The sequence below is a fragment of the Salmo salar genome, chromosome 18 (assembly GCF_965601325.2).
Source record: "Salmo salar chromosome 18, fSalSal1, whole genome shotgun sequence".
NCBI lineage: Eukaryota > Metazoa > Chordata > Actinopteri > Salmoniformes > Salmonidae > Salmo > Salmo salar.
This window is the reverse complement of record NC_138308.1, coordinates 83267722-83286458: the sequence shown is the minus strand read 5'-3', so window position 1 is coordinate 83286458 and position 18737 is coordinate 83267722. Positions and strand designations below refer to the sequence as shown.

Sequence of the window (18737 nt, the reverse complement as noted above, 5' to 3'; positions counted from 1 at the left end):
GTTTTATGCTTTAGCTTTTCCTTATTGATAAAACAGTGCAAATGCTTATTACAAAATGCTATTAAAAAGATATTGCAGGACATGGTAAGTCTCTGGCCATTTAAAGCTGCAGTCCGTAATTGAAACTACCACAAAACGGCCACCCTGCCACTTGTTGTGGTATACAGCTGAGGAATGTTTCTAGGGGAATTCATTCATGTACATTTTTTGTTTACACTGATATTGTTAACAAACATTGTCATAAAATAACAGTATATTCTGTGTTATATTTTGAATTTATATAGCACTTTTTAACCAACTGAGTTCCTCAAAGCGCTTTACATAGTAGGGGGAAACTCACCTCATCCACCAGCAATGTGTTGCACCCACCTGGGTGATGCAATGCGACCATTTGTGTGTCAGAACGCTCACCACACAGTGCCTTCAGAAAATATTCATACCCCTTGACTAATTTCACATTTTGTTGCGTTACAGCCTGAATTCAAAATGTATTCAAATTGTTTACTTTTCTCAACCATCTACACTGTCACGATTGTCGTAAGGAGTGGACCAAAACGCAGCGGGAAAATGTATACTCATCTTCTTTTTTTATTTGAAGAAGGAAAAACAAAATAAACATGTATACAAAACCAACGACTCCAAACAGTCCCGTCAGGTGCAACAAACACTAAACCAGGAAATAACTACCCACAAACCCCCATAGAACAAACACCCCTATAAATAGGACCTTCAATCAGAGGCAACAAAAAGCAGCTGCCTCCAATTGAAGGTCAACCCAATAAACACCACATAGAAATAGACCAACTAGAAATAACATAGAAATACACTAACATAGAACATAACCCAAACAACCCCGAAACACCCTAAACAAACACCCCCTGCCACGCCCTGACCAAACTACAATAACAAACAGCCCCTTTACTGGTCAGGACGTGACATACACACAATACCCATAATGACAAAATGAAAACATGTTTTTAGAAATGTTTGCAAATGTATTGAAAATGAAATACAGAAATATCTTAATTACGTATTTATTCACACCCCTGAGTCGTTACTTTATAGAATCAACTTTGATAGCGATTACAGCTGTGAATTTTTCTGTGTCTCTAAGAGCTTTCCACACCTGGACTGTGCCATATTTGCCCATTATTCTGTTTAAAATGATTCAAGCTCTGTCAAATTGGTTGTTGATCATTGCTAGACAAGCATTTTCAGGTCTTGCCATAGATTTTCAAGTAAACTGTAATCATGTTAGCACAGCTGAAAACTGTTGTCCTGATTAAAGAAGCAATAAAACTGGCCTTTTTTAGACTAGTTGAGTATCTGGAGCGTCAGAATTTATTGGTTCGATTACAGGCTCAAAATGGCCAGGAACAAATAACATTCTTCTGAAACTCGTTAGTCTATTCTTGTTCTGAGAAATTTAGGCTATTCCATGTGAGAAATTGCCAAGAAACTGAAGATCTCGTACAACGCTGTGTACTACTCCCTTCACAGAACAGTGCAAACTGGCCCTAACCAGAATAGAAAGAGGAGTGGGAGGTCCCAGTGCACAACTGAGCAAGAGGACAAGTACATTAGATGTCTAGATTGAGAAAACAGAGGCCTCACAAGTCTTCAACTGGCAGCTTCATTAAATAGTACCCGCAAAACACCAATCTCAACGTAAACAGTGAAGAGGCGACTCCGGGATGCTGGCCTTCTAGGTAGAGTTCCTCTGTCCAGTGTCTGTGTTCTTTAGCCTATCTTAATCTCTTATTGGCCAGTCTGAGATGTGTTTTTTCTTTGCAACTCTATGATTCCTTATTGATGTCACTTACAAAAAACCACTTCATTTAGTGTAGATTTTTCTTTATTTTATTTTCCGTTTGTCATAAGCGTCGTTGAAGGGGGACCAAAACGCAGCGGGTAAAGTGCTCATCTTCTTATTTTATTAAAGAAAACACTTAATCAAAATAAACAAACGACAAAAACAGTCCAGTAACGTACACAGACTACACTAGAAACAACCACCCACAAACACAAGAGAAAACAAACCCAACTAAATATGGCCTCCAATTAGACACAATGACAACCAGCTGCCTCTAATTGGAGGTCATTACCAAAAACCCAACATAATAATAGAAAACTAGATAAACACATAGAAATAAAAAATATAGAACATAAACCAAAAAACCCGAACCACACAAAACAAACACCCCCTGCCATGCCCTGACCAAATTACAATAACAAATAACCCCTTTTACTGGTCAGGACGTGACACCGTTATTTTACCAGGTAAGTTGACTGAGAACACGTTCTCATTTACAGCAACGACCTGGGGAATACTTACAGGGGAGAGGAGGGGGATGAATGAGCCAATTGTAAGCTGTGGATGATTAGGTGACCATGATGGTATGAAGGAGAGCTTTGAAATTTAGCCAGGACACCAGGGTTAACACCCCTACTCTTACAACAAGTGCCATGGGATCTTTTAATGACCTCAGAGAGTCAGGACACCCGTTTAACATCCCTTCTAAAAGACAGCACCGTGTCACTGACCCAGGTAATTGGGATCTTTTTTAGACCAGAGGAAAGAGTGCCTCCTACTGGCCCTCCAACACCACTTCCAACAGCATCTGGTCTTCCATCAAGGGACTGAACAGGACCAACCGTGCTTAGCTTCAGAAGCAAGCAAGCAGTGGGATGCAGGGTGGTATGCTGCTGGCTTTATAAAGGGGAGTAGATAAAGGGGAGGTGACAGGTTAAAGAAGGATTTTTAAGCCTTGAGACAATTGAGACATGGATTGTGTATGTGTGCCATTCAGAGGGTAAATGGGCTAGACAAAACATTTAAGTGTCTTTTAACAGGGTATGGTAGTACGTGCCAGGTACACTGGATTGTGTCAAGACCTGCAAAGCTGCTGTTTCTTTTCTGTTTTTTTTCTTGTGTGTATTAACAATGGTCCAGCACCCAAAGGACATCCAGCCAACTTGACACAACTTTGGGAACATGGGCCAGCATCCCTGTGGAACGCTTTTGACACCTTGTAGAGCCCATGCCCTGACAAATTGAGGCTGTTCTGAGGGCAAAAGGGGGGTTTGGGGAGACTGCAACTCTAATGTTTGGTGTACTCATTGGATTAATGGAGAGTACTAGCTATACAAATTAGACATTATAGGTCGGTTTCCTGGACACATATTAATCTCTAGTGCTGTACACTTTGAGTGGAGAATCTCTATTGAATATGCTTCTTAGTCCAGGACTTGGTTTAATCTGTGTCCGGGAAGCTGGCCCTTTATACTGCCCAACAATGTAGTACCTTGTGCTAGTTACTCATTCAATACACACCATGTGGCAGTACTATCGAGTGGCTGCACGACTCTCACAGACTGCACGACTCTCACAGATTCTCCTACATGGGTTGTCACATGCAAAGTCAAACCAACATTGGATTCGACTGGAACAGCTTTGACCCATTCGGGCACAATCTTCACCTGGGGTCCAGTCATTTGGTTCTGGAGGATTATTTGATCCAGTGTTCTGGTCCCAGAACCTAGAACAGGGAGGAGGGAAACCATTACTCCATACTGTAAGTCCCCAAAGAAGGAAACACATGGCTTGCAAAACTATATAGACTATTATTCTATGGTTACGAAAATGTGTTTGTTATTGTGTACTTGAGTGTACAACTGTGTGTGTAGATGTGTGTGTGCGTGCGTGTGTTGTACATGTTGTATGTCCTTACTTGATGCTGTCATCAAGAGTTGTATTGTCCATCCAGACCCACACTCCCTCTTGCTTCTTGTCTGTCAGTCCAATCCAGGGGCTGTTATTAAAATCAGTGTTTCTCACTAATGTATCTGTTATAAACTGCTATGGAGGAGACAATTTATGTTAGTCAAACATTAGACTGAGATGATGCAGAGAGAAACACACCAGTAGAATATCTTTCAAATATTAGATCTAGATAATTAAAACTATAGCTGGATCTTTAACTCAAAGCTTAAAGGGGAATGGAACCACTTTAGAACACCAGCTAACTGTACATCTTCATATTTGCAAGTCTGCTTAAGCTGTAGGATTATTTATCACACAAAACTGTGTCCTAAAATGAATTCTGCACTTTATTTGACAGTCATGTAGCAATTCATTACTGCACCTCCAATCTTACCTGCTCCTGCTGACTCTCTACAATGACCAGGTGTCCTCCGTCACGGATGCAGGCGTACTGACTCTGTTCCCAGGTCCTTTCGTCATTAGAGAAGTAGTAGCATGATCCATTGTAGAACTCCCAGCCAGGAGAACATGGTTTTGTATAAGCATTACATTCCTTTGGATTCCCTAGAAGAGAAAAGAGATAACATAATTGAAATGTGATAACTTTCAGTTCTACATCCTGTGATGTTCTTGTTAAATGTGTGTGTGCCCCTTTAAGAGAGCACAAGAGTTGTGAGCTAAGGGAGAGTTAACAAAAAGAGAAAGGATATAACTGGAATGAGAATCAATGACATTCTGCGTTTACACAGTCAGCCCAATTCTTATCTTTTGCCCAATTATTGGTATTTTGAGCAATCAGATCTTTTGACAGTAATTCAGCTAAATATCAGAATTGGGCTGTCTGTATAAACATTGCCTTAGAGACAGACGTGAGTAAATGAGCCCAGAGTTCACTGTATTCCTCACACTGGATTCCCCTCTTTCACCCAGGCTGCATTTACACAAGCAGCACATTTCTGATCTTCTACCCAATTATCAGCAAAAGAGCTGATCTGATTGGTCAAAAGCAGTGGAAGCTGCTGAGGGGAGGATGGCTCATAATAATGGCTGGAATGGAGTAAATGGAATGGCATCAAACATGTGGTCCATGTGTTTGATGCCATTCCATTCCATTCATTCTTTCTCTTTCTGATGAAATATCAGTATACTGTTGCTTGTATGCATAAACACTTCTTCACAATGCTAGCTAAATCAATATCTAGGTACACAAACAGTAGTGTATAATGTATTTAATAATATACATCCTATCCTATCATGTAATCGTGCTTGCCACATTCTGGTGGAGGTACTGTAGGAAATAAACTACATTATACAACGGGTGGGTCTAATCCTGAATGCTGATTGGTTAAAAACACATTCCAGCCGGTGTCTATTCAACAAGTTAAAACTGGCTAAATCTATGACGTTAAAATGCCTATTTACTCTGTTCCATCTGACTGCGCAATCCACTGTCTCATCAGCCCAGCCAACCAATTGATAAACTTGATCTCCACTATCTAAATCATCTAGACATTATCTCACATTTCCTTTAGACTAAAATGTTGTTTTCAACAGCTGAGATTTGTATAAACCTTGCTGTTTGTCTCTCCAACATTTGCAACATTGTTTCAATATTAAAATTCGATCTCCAGCTGTCCCATAGTAATGAAAGAGTCGGGACGAGACAGACAGGCAGGCAGGCAGCGTTTCTCAGCCAGTCGAAATCATGAATCCGCTGGCATAATTTTTATTGATATAGAAAAAAAAGGTAAATTGAAAAAAGGTAAAACAAAACAAAGTGCAGCTAGCTAGCAGTCTTTCCAGCTTCAGTTTTAAGTGATTGTGTTAGCGGTGTTGTTGGCTAGCTCCTCTGAACAACAGTGTCCTGACTAGTGAGCACATTTTCTATGCCAGGTGAAATCACGGCTCATTATTTAATTGTTATGGATGTATCCAAATGAATGTCTCTAGAAAACAGCTTAAACATATTCAAATGCTGCTACTTTGCTGTTATTCTGGCTGCACTTTTTGACGTGACTGTAAGTTAGCCGTAATTAGCTAGCTAGCAAGCAAGGGATAAGAACTTTGCCAGCCAGTATGGCAATGTAACATTTAGAATGAACGACTGGGTCACAACCATAGATACAGAAAAAAAGACTGAATGACTGGGTTGTGTCTTTAGCAACCGAACCGATATAACGAACGGCCAGCCGACTTGGATAGCAACCCTAGGCGACCCTAGATAATGCCCTCAAAGCCAATGTTTGGAGGATATATTGGCAAAGTTTGCTAGCCCTCGAATTAGTCTCGGGTCTAACAACACCAGTGCCAATATATCCTCCAAACACCGGCTTCCCGGACATTAGCACTTAAATGTATAAAATGAATCGCCAGAGCACAGATACAACAAAACCAAGCCAATTTGTCACGCTAAATGCCAATGCATTCAGAATGTGGTCTTTTCCAAAAACTCTGTACCTATTGACCACCCGCGATTGGCACATTGCGTTCCTACCTCTAGCTAGCATCTAGCTAGCCATCACATAGCAACAAAAAATTATGTCTGGCTCTGAGTCACATCTGGCTTCAAAATCTGTCTTCAAAAGTCTAAACTCTTGCAGTAGTTCAATGGTATTTCATGAATCCATGATTCATTCTATTATATGATTACAATCTTATTTTTATGGGTAAATCTCATCTGTAGCTGTAATCCATCTAGTCACAACCACAGTACATTGGGATGATTGAACTGACCTTGTATGGTTGCCAGGAGATCTTTGACCCTAGTCAGGTTGGCCTCACAGTCTCGAAGACCTGAGGATAACAGCTCTTTCTGGACTAAGAACAGAAGAGATTTACATCAAATTAGAAGACAGTTTATTTCTGTTGCATTAAGGCCATAATTACTTTCCAAGGCACAAAATTACAAAAGTACAAAATTACTTTCCAAGGCACTTCACCACACTCATATGACAAATTTGCCATTAGGGTCAGGACTTTTTCTTGGTCAAAAACCCCCCCTGTTCTTCCTCATATAGAGTACAATGAAAGCATATACAATATTCAAACAACATGTTTTGGGGAAGCAATACTACTGCAGTGTAAATGTAATCCTAATCTTGATAACATGGAAATTTGTATTGAAATGAGAAGTTTGAGTTCAATTGGGTTCAACTTCCCCTTTAACACTTCACTTTAGTATGTCAAAACAAATGTTATTTGTCACATGCGTCGAATACAACTGGCGTAGACTTTACTGTGAAATGCTTGCTTTGGAACCATTCCATGAAATGCAGAGTTTAAATAGTAGTACAAGAAGAATAAAAGAAAATGCACAAGAATGGAGCTATATACAGGGGGTACCAGTACCAGATCAATGTGGGGCTATATACAGAGAGTACCAGTACCAGATCAATGTGAGGCTATATACAGGGAGTACCAGTACCAGATCAATGTGAGGCTATATAAAGGGAGTACCAGTACCAGATCAATGTGAGGCTATATACAGGGGGTACCAGTACCAGATCAATGTGAGGCTATATACAGGGAGTACCAGTACCAGATCAATGTGAGGCTATATACAGGGAGTACCAGTACCAGATCAATGTGAGGCTATATACAGGGAGTACCAGTACCAGATCAATGTGGAGCTATATACAGGGAGTACCAGTACCAGATCAATGTGGAGCTATATACAGGGAGTACCAGTACCAGATCAATGTGAGGCTATATACAGGGAGTACCAGTACCAGATCAATGTGAGGCTATATACAGGGAGTACCAGTACCAGATCAATGTGAGGCTATATACAAGGAGTACCAGTACCAGATCAATGTGAGGCTATATACAGGGAGTACCAGTACCAGATCAATGTGAGGCTATATACAGGGAGTACCAGTACCAGATCAATGTGAGGCTATATACAGGGAGTACCAGTACCAGATCAATGTGAGGCTATATACAGGGAGTACCAGTACCAGATCAATGTGAGGCTATATACAGGGAGTACCAGTACCAGATCAATGTGAGGCTATATACAAGGAGTACCAGTACCAGATCAATGTGAGGCTATATCGAGGGATTGCCAGTACCAGATCAATGTACAGAGGTATTTGAGGTAGATATGAAGGCAGGGTAAAGTGACTAGGCATCAGGATAGATCATAATAAGAGTTAAATAAAGAACAGAGTAACAGTAGCAAATTATGAGTATAAAAGTGTGTGTGTGTGTGTGTGTGTGTGTGTGTGTGTGTGTGTGTGTGTGTGTGTGTGTGTGTGTGTGTGTGTGTGTGTGTGTGTGTGTGTGTGTGTGTGTGTGTGTGTGTGTGTGTGTGTGTGTGGGGGGGGGTTTTGTGTAGGAGTGTCAATGTAGTATGTGTGAGTGAGTGTGTATATGGTTGTATATATAGTCTAGCGAGTGTGTATATGGTTTGTATATATAGTCTGGTGAGTGTACGTAGGGTCAGTGCAAGATATAGTCAGTGCAGATAGTTTGGGTACCATACGTGACTATTTAGCAGTCTGGCTATTTAGCAGTCTTATGGCCGATGCTCTGGTACCGTTTGCCAGATTGTAGAAGAGAGAACATGGCCTGGGTGGCTGGAGTCTTTGGCATTTTTCCGGGCCATTCTCTGACACTGCCTGATATAAAGGTCCTGGATGGCAGGGAGCTCTGCCCAAATGATGTACTGGGCTGTCCGCACCACCCTCTGTAGCGCTTTGCGGTCAAGGTTGGTGCATTTGCAATACCTGGTGGTGATGCAGTAAGTCAAGATGCTCTCGAAGGTGCAGCTGTAGAACTTTTTGAGGATCCAAGGGCCCATGAAAAATCTTTTCAGGCTCGTGAGGGGGAGAGGCGCTGCCTTGCCATCCTCACAACTGTGCGGGGGTGTGTGGACCATGTTGAATCCTTAGTGATGTGGACGCCAAGGAACTTGAAGCTCTCGACCAACTCCACAACAGCCCTGTCGATGTTGATGGGGGCGTGCTCTCCCCTCTTTCTCCTTTAGTCCACGATTAGCTCCATGGTCTTACAGACGTTGAGGGAGAGGTTGTTGTCCTGGCACCACGCCGCTATGTCTCTGACCTCCTCTCTGCTGACTCACGACTTTCGGTGATCAGGCCTAGCACCGTCGTTTCATCAGCAAACCTGATGATGGTGTTGTAGTCTTGCATGGCCACGCAGTCGTGGGTGAACAAGGAGTACAGGAGGGGACTAAGCACACACCCCTGAGGGCCTTCGTGTTGAAAGTCAGCGTTGCGAATGTGTTGTTGCCTACCCTCACAACCTGGGGCCGGCCTGTCAGGAAGTAAAGGATCTAGTTACAGAGGGAGGTGTTCAGTCCCAGGGTCCTTAGCTTGGTGATGATCTTGGAGGGAACTTTGGTGTTGAACGCTGAACTGTAGTCTATGTATAGCATTTTCACCTAGTTATTTCACCTCTTGTTCAGGTGGGAGAGGACAGTGTGAAGTGCATTTGAGATTGTGTAATCTGTGGATCTGTAGTTTATGTGAATTAGAGTGGGTCTAGGCTGTCTGGGATGATGGTGTTGATGTGTCTCATGACCAGCCTTTCAAAGCACTTCAATAATTACAGATGTGTTATGACAATATTCTGATATGAATATGAGAACAGCAGCCAGTCAGTCCCATGTCAGTTGAGTCCTGCTCTAGACCTTCTACCTGTTATGTTGTGGGTCTCATTCTGCAGTCTCTTATAGTTGTCTTGCAGTTCATGCAGTTTCCCTGTTATGAAAGAGCAAATAATATGGAGGAATAACATGAATTTATTTACATATCTAACCATAAAGTAAGTAAGTAAACCTTGTCCAAGCTAGAATTACATATTATCTAACCATAGTCCTATTCAAATTAAACAATATTTTATTCATCTATTACAGTGAAACGGCAGTATTTTAATCTGAGCCACACACCCCCATTGACAAACTGCATTTTAATGATTTACATGATGGATTCTCTCCAATATTTATATAAGGGGTTGATCATGGTGAAGACCTCTGGATCATTGATATTCTCACCTGTTAGATTCTCTTTCATCTGGGCAAAGCGGGCCTCCTCAGCTTGAAGACTAGTCATATTGGAACCATCTGGAACAGAGACAACAGAGACAAGATGGAGGGTTGTTATTTTTCTCTTGTGTTTCACACTATCGTACCAACCTGAAATGTACTAGTCTGGGCTGGCTTGAATATTTTTTGGGCACATTGTCATTTTCAGCAGAGTTCCAGGCCAGCAACTATAGTGGATGCATAACCAGTCCAGCTCGGTTCAGTAGTGTAAAAGGGTTCAGTGAAATGTTTCTATACTCACAGAGGACTCCCAGAGTGATAGCCAGGCCCAACAGTAGAACACAGAGACACACCAGGGTCGCCACAGGAACGCTCCCAGACACTCCCTCAGGGATTGTAGCCTTTGACCCCACTGGGGGAGTGGGGTAACTATTGCCAGGGTCCCTTCCTGAAAAAGGAGTGGGTGTCAGAGGTTAAAAGGTCATAAGGTTTGTTAGATTCGGGGTAAACTTTGAACATTGAGATATTAAAGACATGATAGATCAGACGCATAGTGTATAAGGAGTGAAAGAGACTGGGTTTTATGTCAGGAGGTAATGGGTCTCTGTAGAAAGACAGATGGTTTGGAAGGTGTTGGGTGGACGGGAGGAGATCACAGGATTGCTATAGGGAAAGCGGATGGACATCTGTGGATTAGGCGAAGGAGGGGTTGAGGTCAGGAGGTCAGATCAGATCCCCTGAAGGGAGTAATAAGGGTTTATTATCATAGTACCCTCTTCCTGTGGAACCATAAGATGTAAGGATTGGAGAGAAGGAGTGTCCAAAGTGGAGTATATATACTTGTGATGGTGAGAACATGTTTCTGTCTAAATTACAGCTGTAACGAACCTTTGGGAAGAATTAAACTTGGTTAAAGATTGTCTAGTGTCTGTGAGTTATTGACTCTGAAAATTAGAACCTAACAGGTTAAATAAGGGGTATTTAATGTAACCCTTATCTAACTGTAACACACACACACACACCTCACCTCTCCCAAGATCCTCCTGCTCACTAGCTCTACCTCCTGGTCTTCTAACCTCAGAGTATGTGACATCTTCTTCACGTTCGGCTACTCCTACGGTTACAGAGAGATGAAGAAAGCGATGGTTCCTTTTTTCACTTATTTTATACATGTTGCACCCCTGCGTGATTATATTATTTCCTTAAAACCAACCTCATGGTGATTACCACCTATTAGAAATGTACCATTCTAGTTCCTCTCCCACAATCCACTGTCTCAACATTCTTTTAGAATTGTACCATTCTAGTTCCTCTCCCACAATCCACTATCTCAACATTCTGTTATAATTGTACCATTCTAGTTTCTCTCTCACAATCCACTATCTCAACATTCTAGCTTTTTTAAACAGAAATTTGCATCCTGCAGTACAAACTCAAAAAAGTTCTGGGACACTGTAAAGTCCATGGAGAATAAGAGCACCTCCTCCCAGCTACCCACTGCTCTGAGGCTAGGAAACACTGTTACAACCGATAAATCCACTATAATTGAGAATTTGGATAAGCAATTCTCTACGGCTGGCCATGCTTTCCACCTGGCTACCCCTACCCCGGTCAACTGTCCGGCACCCTCCACCGCAACCCGCCCAAGCACCCACCATTTCTCTTTCACCCATATCCAGATAGCTGATGTTCTGAAAGAGCTGCAACATCTGGACCCCTACAAATCAGCCGGGCTAGACAATCTGGACCCTCTCTTAATAAAATTATCTGCCGAAATTGTTGCAACCCCTATTACTAGCCTGTTCAACCTCTCTTTCGTATCGTCTGAGATTCCCAAAGATTGGAAAGCTGCCGCGGTCATCCCCCTCTTCAAAGGGGGAGACACTCTAGACCCAAACTGCTACAGACCTATATCTATCCTACCCTGCATCTCTAAGGTCTTCGAAAGCCAAGTTAACAAACAGATTACCGACCATTTTGAATCACACCGTACCTTCTCCGCTATGCAATCTGGTTTTAGAGCCGGTCATGGGTGCACCTCAGCCACGCTCAAGGTCCTTAACGATATTATAACCGCCATCGATAAGAGACATTACTGTGCAGCTGTATTCATCGACCTGGCCAAGGCTTTCGACTCTGTCAATCACCACATTCTTATTGGCAGACTCAACAGCCTTGGTTTCTCAAATGATTGCCTCGCCTGGTTCACCAACTACTTCTCTGATAGAGTTCAGTGTGTCAAATCGGAGGGCCTGTTGTCCGGACCTCTGGCAGTCTCTATGTGGGTGCCACAGGGTTCAAATCTTGGGCCGACTCTTTTCTCTGTATACATTAATGATTTCGCTCTTGCTGCTGGTGATTCTCTGATCCACCTCTACGCAGACGACACCATTCTGTATACTTCTGGCCCTTCTTTGGACACTGTGTTAACTAACCTCCAGACGAGCTTCAATGCCATACAACTCTCCTTCTGTGGCCTCCAACTGCTCTTAAATGCAAATAAAACTAAATGCATGCTATTCAACCGATCATTGCCCGCACCTGCCCGCCCATCCAGCATCACTACTCTGGACGGCTCTGACTTAGAATACGTGGATAACTACAAATACCTGGGTGTCTGGCTAGACTGTAAACTCTCCTTCCAGACTCATATTAACCTCTTATGGCTAGGGGGCAGTATTTTCACGGCTGGATAAAAAACGTACCCGATTTAATCTGGTTACTAATCCTACCCAGTAACTAGAATATGCATATACTTATTATATATGGATAGAAAACACCCTAAAGTTTCTAAAACTGTTTGAATGGTGTCTGTGAGTATAACAGAACTCAAATGGCAGGTCAAAACCTGAGAGATTCCTTTACAGGAAGTGGCTTGTCTGACCATTTCTGGAACTTCTTTGCCATCTCTATCTTTTACAAAGGATCTCTGCTCTAACGTGACACTTCCTACGTCGTCCATAGGCGCTCAGAGCCCGGGAAAAACCTGAATGTCGTCATCCCAGCCCCAGGCTGAAACACATTAACGCCTTTCTCAAGTGGCCGATCAAGGGACTGTGGGCTTAGGCGCGTGACCTGGCCGCCCCCGTCTTTGTGATTTTTTCCTCTGTTTGCCGAAAAGGAGATTCCCGGTCGGAATATTATCGCTTTTCTACGAGAAAAATGGCATAAAAATTGATTTTAAACAGCGGTTGACATGCTTCGAAGTACGGTAATGGAATATTTAGATTTTTTTTGTCACGAATTGCGCCATGCGTGCGACCCTTCTTTACCATTCGGATAGTGTCTGGGATGCACGAACAAAACGTCGCTATTCGGATATAACGATGGATTATTTTGGACCAACCCAACATTTGTTATTGAAGTGGCAGTCCTGGGAGTGCATTCTGACGAAGACAACAAAAGGTAATCAAACTTTTATAATAGTAAATCTGATATTGGTGAGTGCTAAACTTGCCGGGTGTCTAAATAGCTAGCCCGTGATGGCTGGGCTATGTACTTAGAATATTGCAAAATGTGCTTTCACCAAAAAGCTATTTTAAAATCGGACATATCGAGTGCATAGAGGAGTTCTGTATCTATAATTCTTAAAATAATTGTTATGCTTTTTGTGAACGTTTATCGTGAGTAATTTAGTAAATTGTTAGCAAATTCCTCCGGAAGTTTGCGGGGGGTATGCTAGTTCTGAACGTCACATGCTAATGTAAAAAGCTGTTTTTTGATATAAATATGAACTTGATTGAACAAAACATGCATGTATTGTATAACATAATGTCCTAGGTGTGTCATCTGATGAAGATCATCAAAGGTTAGTGCTGCATTTAGCTGTCTTCTGGGTTTTTGTGACATTATATGCTAGCCTCTTGACGTTACCCTAGGATAGGGGGCGCCACAGCGCATTTTGGAAAAAATTCGTGCCCATTTTCAACGGCCTACTAATCAGACTCAGAAGCTAGGATATGCATATAATTAATACCTGTGGATAGAAAACACCCTAAAGTTTCTAAAACTGTTTGAATGGTGTCTGTGAGTATAACAGAACTCATATGGCATTCAAAACCCCGAGACAGATGGAAACAGGAAGTGGAATTCTGAATTGCGAACTCAACTTCATCACGTTGCCTATTAATCACACCGTAAGATATCGTTTATTGAGCACTTCCTATTGCTTCCACAAGATGTCGCCAGTCTTTACAAAGTGTTTTGAGCCTTCTACAGTCGAAACTCAGTGAATGAGCCGCGTTGGAAATTGGTCACAGCGGGAGGGCCATCACCATTATGACGCCGGCGGCCCTGTCTACCCCCACCTTTGGAAACGTTTTGAAACACATTGAAATCGTCCCCCTCGAATCTTATTGGCTCTCTTGTTGAAACAGGCCCTGAAGATTTATGTTATACAACGTTTGACATGTTTGAACGAACCTAAATGGGAAAAAATTGCTTTTTTCCGACACGGCTGTCCCGCGGCCGGCAGAGCTTTGGAATACTGCCTTCAGACGTGCTAACAGCAAGCTAATGGAACATAAAGCATGGACTTTTTCGACCGAAAATACATCTGTTGTGGACCTGGGATTCCTGGAAGTGCTTTCTGATGAAGACAACTAAAGGTAAGGGATTATTGACAATATTATACAACATCAGATGTGATATGCGATTGTTCCAAGATGGCGCCGAGCTGTATTTACCAGCTCATTTTCTGAGTATCGCATCCCCTTTTATCGCTAAGTGTGATTACCCAGTAAAGTTATTTTTAAATCTGGTATGACAGGTGCTTTCAAGAGATATTCATCTATAAATCTTAGAATGACAATATTACATTTTAAACATGTTTTCGAATAGTAATTCATTAAATTGTAGCACTGTTTCATCGGATGCTTTTGACGGGAAAATAGTTAGTCAACGTCAGACGCCGATGTAAAATGCTGTTTTCATATATAAATATGAACTTTATTGAACAAAAGAATGCATGCATTGTGTAACATGATGTCCTAGGTGTGTCATCTGATGAAGTTTGTAAAAGGTTAGTGCTGCATTTAGCTGTTTTTTGGTTATTTGTGATGCTTGTGGTTGGTTGGAAAATGGCTATGTTGCTGCTTTTTACGATGGACTCCTCTAACATAATCTAATGATTTGCTTTTCCTTTAAAACCTTTTTGAAATCGGACGACGTGGGTCGATTCAGGAGAGGTGTATCTATAAAACGAAAAAAAAAATGAAAAAAGAAATGTGTTATGCTAATGGCGATATGATTTTTCGCTGGATTTTGATCCCGCTGACGGGATGAGACGCTGAAGAGGCTAGCTTGAAAAATGGGTGTCTGATTGTTTCTGGCTTGGTACTCTGCTGACATAATCTAATGTTTTGCTTTCGCTGTAAAGCCTTTTTGAAATCGGACAGTGTGGTTAGATAAAGGAGAGTCTTGTCTTTAAAATGCTGTGAAATAGTCATATGTTTGAAAAATTGAAGTTTTTGTATTTTTGAGGAATGTGTAATTCGCGCCACGCCTATCATTGGATATTGGAGCAGGTGTTCCGCTAGCGGAACGTCTAGATGTAAGAGGATTTATTAAGCATCTCCAATCCAAAATTAAATCTAGAATCGGCTTCCTATTTCGCAACAAAGCAACCTTCACTCATGCTGCCAAACATACCCTCGTAAAACTGACCATCCTACCGATCCTTGACTTCGGCGATGTCATCTATAAAATAGCCTCCAACACTCTACTCAACAAACTGGATGCAGTCTATCACAGTGCCATCCGTTTTGTCACCAAAGCCCCATACACTACCCACCACTGCGACCTATACGCTCTCGTTGGCTGGCCCTCACTTCATACTCGCCGCCAAACCCACTGGCTACAGGTTTTCTACAAGTCTCTGCTAGGTAAATCCCTGCCTTATCTCAGTTCGCTGGTCACCATAGCAGCACCCACTCGTAGCACGTGCTCCAGCAGGTATATCTCACTGGTCACCCCCAAAGCCAATTCCTGCTATGGTTGCCTTTCCTTCCAGTTCTCTGCTGCCAATGACTGGAACGAACTGCAAAATTCTCTGAAGCTGGAGATTCCCATCTCCCTCACTAGCTTTAAGCACCAGCTGTCAGAGCAGCTCACAGATCACTGCACCTGTACATAGCCCATCTGTATATAGCCCATCTATCTACCTCATCCCATACTGTATTTATTTATTTTTTCTGCTCCTTTTGCACCCCAGTATCGCTACTTGCACATCCATCTTTTGCACATCTACCATTCCAGTGTTTAATTGCCATACTGTAATTACTTTGCCACCATGGCCTATTTATTGCTCTAATTCCCTTATTTTACCTCATTTGCACTCACTGTATATAGACTTTTTGTTTTCTTTTTTTTCTACTGTATTATTGACTGTATGTTTTGTTCATTCCATGTGTAACTCTGTGTTGTATGTGCCTAACTACTATGCTTTATCTTGGCCAGGTCGCAGTTGCAAATGAGAACTTGTTCTCAACTAGCCTACCTGGTTAAATAAAGGTGAAATAAAAAATAAAAAAATACAAACATTCTGTTAGAAATGTACCATTCTTGTTTCTCTCTCACAATCCACTATCTCAACATTCTATAAGAAATGTACCGGTCTACACAGAACAAAAATATAAATTCAACATGTAAAGTGTTGGTCCCATGTTTCATGAGCTGAAATAAAAGATCCCAGAAATGTTCCATACACACAAAAAGCTTACTGCTCTCAAATTTTGTGCAGAAAATTACATCGCTGTTAGTGAGCATTTCTACTTTGCAAAGATAATCCATCCACCTGACAGGTGTGGCATATCAAGAAGCGGATTAAAAAGCATGATGATTACACAAGTGCAGGGGACAATAAAAGGCCACTCTAAAATGTGCAGTTTTGTCACCCAACACAATGCCACAGATGTCTCAAGTTTTGTGGGAACATGCAATTGGAATTCTGACGGCAGGAATGTCACCAGAGCTGTTGCCAGAGAATTCAATGTTCATCGCTGCCATAAGCTGCCTCCAGCGTCGTTTAAGAGAATTTTGCAACCGGACTCACAACCGCAGACCATGCGTATGGAATTGTGTGGGCAAGCAGTTTACTGATGTCAACATTGTGAACAGAGTGCCCGATGTTGGTGGAGGAGTTATGGTATAAGCAGGAATAAGCTACAGACATCGAACACAATTACATTTTATCGATTAGCTATTTGAATGTACAAAAATATCGTAACGAGATCCTGAGGCCGATTGTGAGGCCCATTTTTTTTTTTAGGTATCTGTGACAAACAGATGCATATCTGCATTCCCAGTCATGTGAAATCCATAGATTTGAGCCTAATGTATTTATTTCATTTCACTGTTTTCCTCATATTAACTGTAACTCAGTAAACTCTTTTAAATTGTTGCATGTTGCGTTTATGTTTGTTCAGTATACTTCCTCTCTCACAATCCACTATCTCAACATTCAATTAGAATTGTACCATTATAGTTCCTCTCTTACGATCCGCTATCTCAATATTATTTTAGAAAAATACCGTTCTCATTTCTCTCTCACAATCCGCTATCTCAATATTATTTTAGAAATATACCATTCTAGTTCCTCTCTTACAATTCACTATATCAACATTCTTTCCTTTGAGCTCTACTAGGTTACAGTTCCTTGACTGGAAGGTCCAACATGCAAATCACTTTATTAACTGTTAGGGTCACTAACCAAAATATACAGTGTCTAATATTCTAATTCAACATATCTGAAGAAAAGCTGACATATTGTTATGAGAAATGAGGAAACACTTTTGGCCATAAACCAAATGTTAAAGGTTGAGTCTGTCTGTCTGTCTGTCTGTCTGTCTGTCTGTCTGTCTGTCTGTCTGTCTGTCTGTCTGTCTGTCTGTCTGTCTGTCTGTCTGTCTGTCTGTCTGTCTGTCTGTCTGTCTGTCTGTCTGTCTGTCTGTCTGTCTGTCTGTCTGTCTGTCTGTCTGTCTGTCTGTCTGTCTGTCTGTCTGTCTGTCTGTCTGTCTGTCTGTCTGTCTGTCTGTCTGTCTGGGGAAGTTGGTTCACAGTGTGAAATCCAACAGATATGTCCAGAGTGTGACGAATAACAACTCATTTAGATGGAACTTTCATCTTCTCATGCCCTTTACATTGCACTAATACTGTACATATCCTTCAAAATAGGATTCTATATGGAGAACCATTGTTGAGGCCGTGTGGAATGTATTCAAAAGGAAATGAACATTTCTGAAAGTCATTAATAAAACACAAACATTGCACTATACATAATTTTGCTATAGTACATTCTAAAAGAGATGCCCAGTGTCTGATACAATACCACATGTTAAACATATAGTACTAATTCATATTAATAAGTACAGTTACAAATACACTTCAGAAAAGTTCATATTGATCCAACCAAGATACTGTCTTCTTTTCCCTATAGCCCCTGGGTTTACACAGTTATTGTTCGTAACACAACCACACAGTAAATCATCATCACTATAACTTTAACCAGTTAATAACAGTCTATACAGCCTTCTTCTGTTACTAACTCCTTGTTGAATTATGACATCTCCACCCTCGCCCCCCAAAGTGATGAAATGTCGTATTGTAAACTTATGATTGAAAATTAATAAAGCGATATAAGTGAGAGAGAACTCACCATTAGAAACTTCACTTTCTGCTCTAGTATCTTGATTCTGATGCCGAGTGAATGTAACATCGGAGTAGATGATTTCACCAGACATCATCACTACTTTAAGTCCTCTTTCAAAGTGGAGACCAGAAGAGGAAGAAGGCCCTCATCACACACACTCACTCATTTAAAATCTCACAAACACTCAGACACACACACACACACACACACACACACACACACACACACACACACACACACACACACACACACACACACACACACACACACCAGGAGAATGATGAGTAACTGCAGTGGGGTAGGGAGGTGCAATAAAAAAA

At 41.5% G+C, this 18737-nt stretch overlaps 1 protein-coding gene across 2 annotated transcripts; it reads right to left on the bottom strand.

The window, feature by feature from the left end:
* Positions 1-565: 565 nt before the first annotated feature.
* On the bottom strand, positions 566-18580 carry LOC123728784 (uncharacterized). Of its 2 annotated transcripts, none has more exons than XM_045701743.2 (9): positions 18424-18580; positions 10798-10884; positions 10072-10218; positions 9780-9848; positions 9424-9486; positions 6497-6580; positions 4158-4327; positions 3732-3859; positions 566-3539 (listed from the first exon to the last, which is right to left on the bottom strand). In XM_045701743.2, exons 1-9 carry the CDS (start codon positions 18509-18511, stop codon positions 3347-3349), a joined length of 1029 nt encoding a protein of 342 aa, XP_045557699.1. In that variant the 5' UTR covers positions 18512-18580; the 3' UTR covers positions 566-3346. The 2 variants fall into 2 exon arrangements, with proteins under 2 accessions (XP_045557699.1, XP_045557701.1); XM_045701745.2 differs by having other exon boundaries at positions 3732-3856.
* Positions 18581-18737: the final 157 nt, after the last annotated feature.

Coding starts and splice junctions, on each gene's coding strand:
- LOC123728784 (XM_045701743.2), bottom strand. CDS start 18,511: ATGATGTCTGGTGAAATCATCTACTCCGATGTTACATTCACTCGGCAT. Junction 6,581..9,423: donor TGAGACCCACAACATAACAG/GTAGAAGGTCTA, acceptor TTCTGTTCTTAG/TCCAGAAAGAGCTGTTATCC. Junction 3,540..3,731: donor ACTCTTGATGACAGCATCAA/GTAAGGACATAC, acceptor TCCCTGTTCTAG/GTTCTGGGACCAGAACACTG.